Source organism: Miniopterus natalensis, chromosome 4, assembly GCF_054644295.1.
Source record: "Miniopterus natalensis isolate mMinNat1 chromosome 4, mMinNat1.hap1, whole genome shotgun sequence".
Classification (NCBI taxonomy): domain Eukaryota; kingdom Metazoa; phylum Chordata; class Mammalia; order Chiroptera; family Miniopteridae; genus Miniopterus; species Miniopterus natalensis.
This window is the reverse complement of record NC_142084.1, coordinates 68,963,281-68,973,461: the sequence shown is the minus strand read 5'-3', so window position 1 is coordinate 68,973,461 and position 10,181 is coordinate 68,963,281. Positions and strand designations below refer to the sequence as shown.

At 52.7% G+C, this 10,181-nt stretch overlaps 2 protein-coding genes across 2 annotated transcripts; both read left to right on the top strand.

Annotated features, from left to right (window-relative positions):
• The first annotated feature begins 210 nt into the window (after positions 1–210).
• Positions 211–2,617, top strand: LOC107541041 (relaxin-3). Its single transcript, XM_016217966.2, has 2 exons — positions 211–512; positions 1,846–2,617. The coding sequence occupies exons 1-2, from the start codon at positions 314–316 to the stop codon at positions 2,052–2,054; spliced, it is 408 nt and encodes a 135-aa protein (XP_016073452.2). The 5' UTR covers positions 211–313; the 3' UTR covers positions 2,055–2,617.
• Positions 2,618–3,094: 477 nt separating this feature from the next.
• Positions 3,095–10,143, top strand: RLN3 (relaxin 3). Its single transcript, XM_087816756.1, has 4 exons — positions 3,095–3,174; positions 3,607–3,724; positions 7,848–8,052; positions 9,402–10,143. Exons 2-4 carry the CDS (start codon positions 3,665–3,667, stop codon positions 9,572–9,574), a joined length of 438 nt encoding a protein of 145 aa, XP_087672882.1. The 5' UTR covers positions 3,095–3,174; positions 3,607–3,664; the 3' UTR covers positions 9,575–10,143.
• Positions 10,144–10,181: the final 38 nt, after the last annotated feature.

Below are 10,181 nucleotides of genomic sequence, written 5' to 3'. Positions count from 1 at the left end.
CTGGTGTCTGCGAAATTAAGGCCTTTTTGCCTCTCCGTTGAAGATGACAGAAAGTCAAACCACGTCACCCCATCCCTGGCAAAAGGTTATCGCCTAGTCCCAGAAATGGGAAAGGTCGGGGAGTGCTCGCCATGACAGCCTCTCCTCTGCAGGAACAGATAAAGGAGGTCACTTGGTTCCTCCACAACAGGTGGGGGAGTGAGGATGGGGAGGCTGGATGTATAAATGGGGGGCCAGGAGGCAGCAGAGGCACTGATCACTGGGAAACTGCCTCGCTCTGCCCACTCTCGCATCCCAGGCATCTCTGTCCAGCATGGCCAACCACCCACTGCTGCTGCTGCTGGCCCTGTGGATGCTAGCTGGGGGGCTGTGGCTGGAAGCCGAAGCTCAGGAAGCACCAGAAGATGGAGTGAAGCTTTGTGACCGAGAATTCATCAGGACACTCATCTTCACCTGTGGAAGCTCCCGATGGAGGCGGTTGGACATCCTGGCCCGAGAAGCAATGGGTGAGGCTGGGAGGTAGTGGAAGGTGTGAAATGGGGATATGGGACATGGGATGAGCCCAAGGAGGCAGGGACAAAAATGAGAACAAAGACCAGGGCAGGTGAGTCTCTGTCCAAAACTTGCAGCTGAGGAGACCAGCCCATCCTCAAAGCTGAGCCTCTTGGCAGAACTGCAAAGCTGGGTTGGGGGGTGCAAGCCATCTCCACTGGCTAAAGTTAGAGGACAGGACTATTTCTGGGGTACCTGCTATGTGCCCAGCCCTGTGCTGAGCAAGGTAGATGCTTCCAGAACTCCAAGGGGACACCATTCAGAAGCTGCCACCGAAGTGCTTTCCAACCCCTTGGAGAAGGTAGTGTGCGTGTGTGGGTGGGGGCCCTAGGCCAGATTTTGCCACCTAGTGGGTAACCCTCCCAGCAAGGCACTTTCCCCCTCTGATCCTCTTTATCTGCAAACAGGAGGCAGAGTCCCTGTACCTCACGTTTGTTCGGTGGCAAAGTTGAGTCAAAACAGATAAGGACACGGTCTAAGGAAGGCAGGTGGCTCAGTCTGGGCTCAGGCAGGGGGTAGGGGGTCTATTTTCCTAAAGGGCAGGGGTCTGGCAGAAAAATAGATGTTGGTGGTGATGATGACGACGACAACGATGATGATGATGTAAATGTGGACCTAGAATACATGCTGTCTGGGTTCAAATAGCAGCTCTACAATTCAAAAGCTGTGTGTTCATGTGCAGTTACTCTACCAAATTGGGCCTCAGTGGTGTTCTCTGGAAAAGAGGTGATACAACGGCACCCACCTCATGGGGTTGTCATTGGGAGGAATAACAGAGTTTATCCACGAGACCCCTTAAAACAATGCCTGGCACACTGTTAGTTTTCGATAAATGCTCAGGGCTATTTGAGTGCTAATCATGTATGAGACACAGTTCTAAGTTTTTCTAATGGGTATTAATTAACTCATCTACTCTGTATGAAACCCTCAAAGGGAGGAGTTATTATGTCCCTCACTTTGCAGACAAGGAAACCAAGACTCAGAGAAGTAAATTCACTTGCTCAGGATTATAACTTTGAGAAGCTGGATTGGTGCTTAATCAGTCTGCTCCCAAGCACATGTTCTTAACCACCAGGTCCTCCATAAACAAAGAGTAAGGGGAAAGAAATGACAGGAAATTCAAGCTCAGTAAGGTTGAATATTCTGCCCATCAAAGCTGGAACTTAGGCCTGAGTGGAATCAAAACCTTTAACCATGACACCATGTCACAAGAACAGAAAAGTAGCTTGACTAACCAGGAGCATGGGCTCTGGATGTGACAGAAACTGAGCCGCAAGCATTAACCCTTCTGATCTTTTGCAGATGCAGAATCCGATGCAGACAGTCAGCTGGAAGAGGCAGTGGCCTCCCTGATCAAGCCCGCCTGGGCTTTCTCTGGGGGGCAACCCAGCTGGAAGGGAACCCCAGGGGTTCTGCGGCACAGACGAGGTGTCGTGCATGACCTCCACAACAAGTGCTGCAACTTGGGTTGCCACAAGAGTGAACTCAGAATTCTCTGCTAGACTGGGGACTGGGCAGCTGGGCGCACAAGGGGAAATGCTGAGTACCTGTCTCTGGCCCCCTCATATGTTCATTCTACAGCAAGTCATTGAGGTCAGGCACTATGGACTCCAACACAATCCCCCAAATTAACCCTGAACTTCGACCAAATTCTCCTAACCCAGAGCAAGCTGTATCTCTAGTTGGCCAAATGGTTGCCCCTGGTCCTGACTCCTGACCTCTCCCCAGCCCATATCAGGCCTTCGTCTGGACTATGCTGTCCCCTGTACAATGGGGCCCCTACCCTACCCAGACCAGCCACACTGAAGGAGCCCTTGACAAATCTGTGGCTCTCCTGTGGCCGCTGTCCCCCAGCCAGCCCAAAGGGTGCCCTTGCCCAGCCCAGCCTGTGCCCACTCCCTTGCCCTTGCCTTCCAGCCCCTCTCCTTCCAACCCCACCTGCTGTGGACCCCACGGTTGGTGTTGAGAACCCTTGGTTCCCTTCATATCCTGGGATGGGAGGCTAGGTAGTGGGACAGATCCCAACCTGCTCCCACCCCGATAATAAAAATTCCAAAGGACTCTGCAGCATGTGTGTGTGTTGTTGGGGGTGCTTAGCCCAGGGGATCTAAATGTATCTTTATTGATTTCAGAGAGAGGAAAGGAGAGGGAGAGAGAGATAGAAACATCAAAGATGAGAGAGTCATTGATCGAGCCCGCAACCCGGGCATGTGCCCTGACCGGGAATCGAACCCGGATCGCCTGGATCCCAGGTCGACGCTCAACCGCTGAGCCACGCCCGGCGGCAACCCAGGGGATCTAGGACCAGCCCTCAGCCCCCTCCCCAAACGCCCCACACCGGGTCTCTACTGCCCCCGCGGACTTTCCGTTGCTTGGAAGGAGCCGGGACCCAAGCGCAAGGTGTGAAGGCGGTGGGAGGGGCGGCTGGGCTTCCGGCGCCGCCCAGGCCCCGGACCGAGAGCGAGGCCCCGGGGGCTGGTCTGCGGGGCCGGCCGCGCGGCCAGACCGGGGGCGCGGGGGGCGCCATGCGGGGGGCCTGGGCCGCGCCCTGCCGGCTGCTCCCGAGGCCGAGGCCCGCGCTGCTGCCTCTGCTGCTGCTGCTCCGCTGGACAAGTCCCCAGGGTGAGTCGTGGGGCGAGCTCGTGCTGGGCGCCTACCTCGTGCTCACCCTGAAAGCGCAAATCCTCCAGGGCGACCCCCAGTCCCCCGAATGAATGACAGAGGCCCGGGCAGCGCTCCGCTCCTTCCCGGGCTGGGACGCGGTGCGGGACGGAGTGGGGAGGGGGAGGCAGGTGGAAGTCAGGGCTCCGGGTGGGGATGGGGTGAGGGTGGGGGCTCTCGGGTGGCAACAGGATGTGGCTGGGAGAGGGAGGGGAGGAGCCATGCCCTAAGCCGGCTAGAGGTGCCCAGCGCCCCCTTCCTGCTGCTCGCTCCAGAGAGGGGCCCTATCGCCCTCCATGATGATCAGAACTTGGGGGAAGGTCAGGCTGTGGGCAGTGCAGGAGGCTGGGGGAATTGACCCCCTTCCCTGGGACCCTGCCGCCCGCCCCCCAGGAAGCTCAGGGTCCCTGCAGTGCTACGGTGTTGGACCTTTAGGCGACTTGAACTGCTCATGGGAGCCTCTTGGGGACCTGGGAACACCCTCCATGCTGCACCTGCAGAGCCAGAAGTAGTGAGTACAATGGGGTGGCTTGGGGAAAGTGAGACTTTGGAGGGGTGGGGGCTCAGGTCCCCACCTTCTCCAGTTGAGAGGACCCATGAGTCCTGCCCACAAGTCCTCCCCAACTCGCAAGCCCTTCAATAATTCCAGGTTCCTTCATTTCCCTGCTGCATGACTCTGGACCAGTCACTTTCTCTCTCTGAGACTCAGATATCAAATGGTGATAATAAGTGAAACCTGCCTCCCAGGGCTGGTTCTGAGGACCCAATGAGTGAGGCACTTGGCAAAGAAAATGTTTAATAATTATATGCTGTTTTTTATTGCTGTGTGGCCTTAGGCAAGTAGCTTAACCACTCTGAGCATATGAAAAGATCATTCAGTCTGGTGCTGGAGGTGCAGCACTGAAAGAGGCAAACAGAAGGCCGGGCCCTTCTTGGGCCTGCAACTGCCCTTCCTTCATGATGAATCACACCTGGAAACAAAGTCATTTCAAATGTGCTAAGTTAACCAAGAGAAAAAGGGCATTGGGGGCTGGCTTTAAATATATATATATAGTATTGATTTTTAGAGAGAGAGGAAGGGAGAGGGGGAGAGAGAGAAACCTCAAGGTTAGAGCAGAACATCGAAGCCCAACCAACTGAGCCACACAGACCAGGCCTTTTTTTTTTTTTTTTTTAGTGGTGGTAGATTGCACATATAAAATTTACTTTTTCCCCCCAAACATTTTAAAGTGTGCAAGTCAGTGTCATTAAGTACATTTCATTGGTAGGGGGTTGGGGATTCAGAGAAGGTCCTGCCCTTTTTTTAATGATGTGAAATTCACATAACATAAAATTTACTATTTTAAAGTGAACAATTCAGTGGCTTTGTTATGTTCACAATGTTGTGCAACCCCCATCTCTACCTAGTTCCAAACCATTTCCATCACCCCAAAAGGAAGTTCCATTTCCAATAGCAATTTGCCTCAATTCCTCCCTCCTCCCAGCTCCTGGCAACCACTAATCTGCTTTCTGTCTCTGTGGATTTGCCAGTTTTGGACATTTCATATCAATGGAATCACACACAATGTGTTTTTTGTGTCTGGCTTCTTTCTCTGAGCGTAATGTTTTCAGGGTTCATCCACATTGTAGCACATATCAGAACTTCAGGAGCATGTGGTGGACTGGGCTCAAGACGGGGAGCCCCTAGAGAACCTCAACTGGGTCCGGCTTCCCCCTGGGAACCTCAGTGCTCTGTTGCCAGGTGAGGTACACCTGGGCTCCCATTCCAGCTGTTGGGAGAGCAGACTGATGGGTGGGTATGCAGGAAAGAGTGTTATGCTTAAGTATCATTAATTCATTGGCCACCCACTGTGTGCCAGCTTCTGTTCTAGACACTGGCACACAGTGATGGCAGCTGACATCTATTGGCATTTACCATAAGCATTAAATCATTCAAACTTCCTTATGAAATAGGCTTCTGCTATTGTCATGCTCATTTACAGATGACTAGAAAGGCCCAGGGTGGTTAAGCAACTTGATTGAGGCTTCACAGAAAGTAGGTGGTAGAACCAGGATTTAAATGACATAGTCAGGCTCCTGAACCTAGTGAGGGGGAGAAACTAAGGGCCTGTGTGTGGACCTGGTTGCTGTCTCCTTCTGTTTGCTGAGTCCTATTCTGGGGGGCTTCCCCCAAAATCCCAGTAGAAATGTTCAGTTTTGGTACTGGGAGTCCCCTGGTGGCTAGGGATATATAGGAGCATCCTCGCTATTTATTTCCTAGTAAGCTGCTGGTCCAACCCAGAGCTGGGACTCCCAGTGAAGCCATAATGTGACATGACCAGCCAAGCAGCTGAGCTACCTCCTCCTGAAATTCTGGCATTGGTAATGTCAAGACTCACAGTTCCCCAAATAAACCCTACCAGATGTCTTGGGCCGGGGTTTGTCTAGTGTGTGCTTTTCCACAGCGTCTCTCAGTTTTTCGGATATTGGACCAGGGGGCTGCATAATGCCATCTTGCCCGTTCCGAGCCCAGTTCATCTTTTCATGGGACATTTCCAGCAGTAGCTGCCCTTGTGGCTTTTAAGTGGCCGACCCGGTGCCCAGAAGTGGTGACTCCGTGGGGAGCTGAGAGTCTCTGTTCCTAGTGCCTTCTTCCCAAAATGAAGTGACTCACTCATTAGTAGGAATCAGGAGGTCTGACAATTTGGCACTCCTGCAGCTGCTTGGGATTCCAGAGGAACTTGGTTGGTGCTGGACCCCAAGACTAGGAGTCTCTAGGGGTCGGGGGGTGGAAGGGAGAAGTTTCTATTCTGGATATGTCCATATGTGCCATCAATTGAAAGGTTAACATGGTGGTGCATGGGAAGCTAAATAGCCATCTCAGAGAGGTGAATAAAGAAAACTTAAATTTATTAAAAGGGGACAGGGATATCCAAAGGGAGGGGCTACACAGCACTGAGCCAAAGGGTATTGGGTCCATTATGGCAGCAAAAATATACTTGGGACAGTGAAACAAGGCAGAGCATAGAAGGGCAACAGGATGGCCTGGGCTGGGCTGCTTTGGCTCCCTGAGAAGTCAGAGAGAGAAGGGGCCTTGGAGACGGGTTCAGTGGGTAAGCCTGGGACAGGCCTCCTCTGCCCACTGCTCCCCTGGTTGCAAGTCTCCTGGGGTCCCCTCAAAGGGAAGAAGGGGGATGGAGATGGCGCTGGCACACTCCCCTGGTGGGGAGCACCCACTGGGTCCTTTGTCCTGAGAATATGAATCTTTCTTGCAGGTGGGAAGCTTAAGGGAGGTCTCAGGCCAGTGTCTCAAGAGAATATTTGTGAGCTTTCCAGGTCTTTTCTTTCAGGGTCCTGTTCTCCCCTGATTGGGTGGTGCCAGGGCAGCAGGTCATTAGTCAATGTCGGTGGCCCTGAGGCAGCCATGGGGGTGCCACTTGTCTGGTTTTGCTGCTTTTCTGGGCCTGGAGCTGAAATACAACTGAGAGCTAGATGTTATCTTTGGGAGGAAATGCTCAGGGGGGCTAAACCACCTGACCAGCTGTGCTGGGGGAGGGTAGGTTTCCCTGGGGACAAGGTTCTTGTTTTCCCAGTTTTGCCCCTTGCTAGGCACCTGGGGCTTCCTGCCCCGGTGAGTCTCTGTGCCCAAGTTCCTGTACTCGAGTTTCTGTGCCTGGCCCATGTAACAATCTCGGTTTTACCGCCTTAATCATTTTTATGCGCTCAGCTCAGTGGCATGAAGGACGTTCACACTGTTGTGCAGCCGTCACCACACCCATCTCAGACTCTTCATCGTGCAACACTGAAACTCTGTCCCTATAGATACCTTTTTACTCTCGAAAATTCTCCCCCCGAGAGCATGGATTCTAGAGCCAGATGTCTCTGTTTCAATTTCCACCCCACCCCCGCTTACTAGCTGATTTGGGGCACCTTATGTCACCACTCTGTGCCTCAGTTTCCTCATCTGTACTGTGGGATCACCTTATTCCTAATCTTATAGTCCAGTGGCTCTCAGAAGTGGTTTCTGGACCAGCAGCATTAGCAGGGCCTGGAAATTTGGTGCACGCGCAGATTCTCTGCTGCTCTGCAGGTGGGCCCAGTGTTCTGGGTTTTAACAAGCCCTCCAGGAGATGCCGAGGCTCGCTCATATTTGACAACCATTATCCTAGGTCCTCAGGAGAATTAAGTAGATGACACAAATATGCAATATTTAGAGCAGTGCTTAATTCCGAGCCCATACTGTGTAAGGGCTCACTCTCCTTGCCGTTGTTATTATAGAGGAGGCCAAGACCCCAGTCCTGTGAGGAGGAGGGGTCTGGCTGCACCCTCTCTGCTGGTCTGGTGAGGGTCTAGGATCCTGGTGTCTGCGAAATTAAGGCCTTTTTGCCTCTCTGTTGAAGATGACAGAAAGTCAAACCACGTCACCCCATCCCTGGCAAAAGGTTATCGCCTATTCCCGGAAACAGGAAAGGTCGGGGTGTTCTCCCCATGCCAGCATCTCCCCTGCTAGAACAGATAAAGGAGGTCACTTGGTTCCTCCACAACAGGTGGGGGAGTGAGGATGGGGAGGCTGGATGTATAAATGGGGGGCCAGGAGGCAGCAGAGGCACTGATCACTGGGAAACTGCCTCGCTCTGCCCACTCTCGCATCCCAGGCATCTCTGTCCAGCATGGCCAACCACCCACTGCTGCTGCTGCTGGCCCTGTGGATGCTAGCTGGGGGGCTGTGGCTGGAAGCCGAAGCTCAGGAAGCACCAGATGAAGAAGTGAAGCTTTGTGACACAGAATTCATTCGGAGAATGTTTGCCTCCTGTGGTATCATATTTAAGCGGTCGGTCATCCTGGCCCGAGAAGCAATAGGTGAGGCTGGGAGGTAGTGGAAGGTGTGAAATGGGGATATGGGACATGGGATGAGCCCAAGGAGGCAGGGACAAAAATGAGAACAAAGACCAGGGCAGGTGAGTCTCTGTCCAAAACTTGCAGCTGAGGAGACCAGCCCATCCTCAAAGCTGAGCCTCTTGGCAGAACTGCAAAGCCGGGTTGGGGGGTGCAAGCCATCTCCACTGGCTAAAGTTAGAGGACAGGACTATTTCTGGGGTACCTGCTATGTGCCCAGCCCTGTGCTGAGCAAGGTAGATGCTTCCAGAACTCCAAGGGGACACCATTCAGAAGCTGCCACCGAAGTGCTTTCCAACCCCTTGGAGAAGGTAGTGTGCGTGTGTGGGTGGGGGGTCCTAGGCCAGATTTTGCCACCTAGTGGGTAACCCTCCCAGCAAGGCACTTTCCCCCTCTGATCCTCTTTATCTGCAAACAGGAGGCAGAGTCCCTGTACCTCACGTTTGTTCGGTGGCAAAGTTGAGTCAAAACAGATAAGGACACGGTCTAAGGAAGGCAGGTGGCTCAGTCTGGGCTCAGGCAGGGGGTAGGGGGTCTATTTTCCTAAAGGGCAGGGGTCTGGCAGAAAAATAGATGTTGGTGGTGATGATGACGACGACAACGATGATGATGATGTAAATGTGGACCTAGAATACATGCTGTCTGGGTTCAAATAGCAGCTCTACAATTCAAAAGCTGTGTGTTCATGTGCAGTTACTCTACCAAATTGGGCCTCAGTGGTGTTCTCTGGAAAAGAGGTGATACAACGGCACCCACCTCATGGGGTTGTCATTGGGAGGAATAACAGAGTTTATCCACGAGACCCCTTAAAACAATGCCTGGCACACTGTTAGTTTTCGATAAATGCTCAGGGCTATTTGAGTGCTAATCATGTATGAGACACAGTTCTAAGTTTTTCTAATGGGTATTAATTAACTCATCTACTCTGTATGAAACCCTCAAAGGGAGGAGTTATTATGTCCCTCACTTTGCAGACGAGGAAACCAAGACTCAGAGAAGTAAATTCACTTGCTCAGGATTATAACTTTGAGAAGCTGGATTGGTGCTTAATCAGTCTGCTCCCAAGCACATGTTCTTAACCACCAGGTCCTCCATAAACAAAGAGTAAGGGGAAAGAAATGACAGGAAATTCAAGCTCAGTAAGGTTGAATATTCTGCCCATCAAAGCTGGAACTTAGGCCTGAGTGGAATCAAAACCTTTAACCATGACACCATGTCACAAGAACAGAAAAGTAGCTTGACTAACCAGGAGCATGGGCTCTGGATGTGACAGAAACTGAGCCGCAAGCATTAACCCTTCTGATCTTTTGCAGATGCAGAATCCGATGCAGACAGTCAGCTGGAAGAGGCAGTGGCCTCCCTGATCAAGCTCGGCCAGAAGGGAACCGCAGGGGTCCTGAGGCACAGACGAGGTGTCGTGTATGACCTCCACAACAAGTGCTGCAACTTGGGTTGCCACAAGAGTGAACTCAGAATTCTCTGCTAGACTGGGGACTGGGCAGCTGGGCGCACAAGGGGAAATGCTGAGTACCTGTCTCTGGCCCCCTCATATGTTCATTCTACAGCAAGTCATTGAGGTCAGGCACTATGGACTCCAACACAATCCCCCAAATTAACCCTGAACTTCGACCAAATTCTCCTAACCCAGAGCAAGCTGTATCTCTAGTTGGCCAAATGGTTGCCCCTGGTCCTGACTCCTGACCTCTCCCCAGCCCATATCAGGCCTTCGTCTGGACTATGCTGTCCCCTGTACAATGGGGCCCCTACCCTACCCAGACCAGCCACACTGAAGGAGCCCTTGACAAATCTGTGGCTCTCCTGTGGCCGCTGTCCCCCAGCCAGCCCAAAGGGTGCCCTTGCCCAGCCCAGCCTGTGCCCACTCCCTTGCCCTTGCCTTCCAGCCCCTCTCCTTCCAACCCCACCTGCTGTGGACCCCACGGTTGGTGTTGAGAACCCTTGGTTCCCTTCATATCCTGGGATGGGAGGCTAGGTAGTGGGACAGATCCCAACCTGCTCCCACCCCGATAATAAAAATTCCAAAGGACTCTGCAGCATGTGTGTGTGTGTGTTGTTGGGGGGCTGAGTTTCAGCGG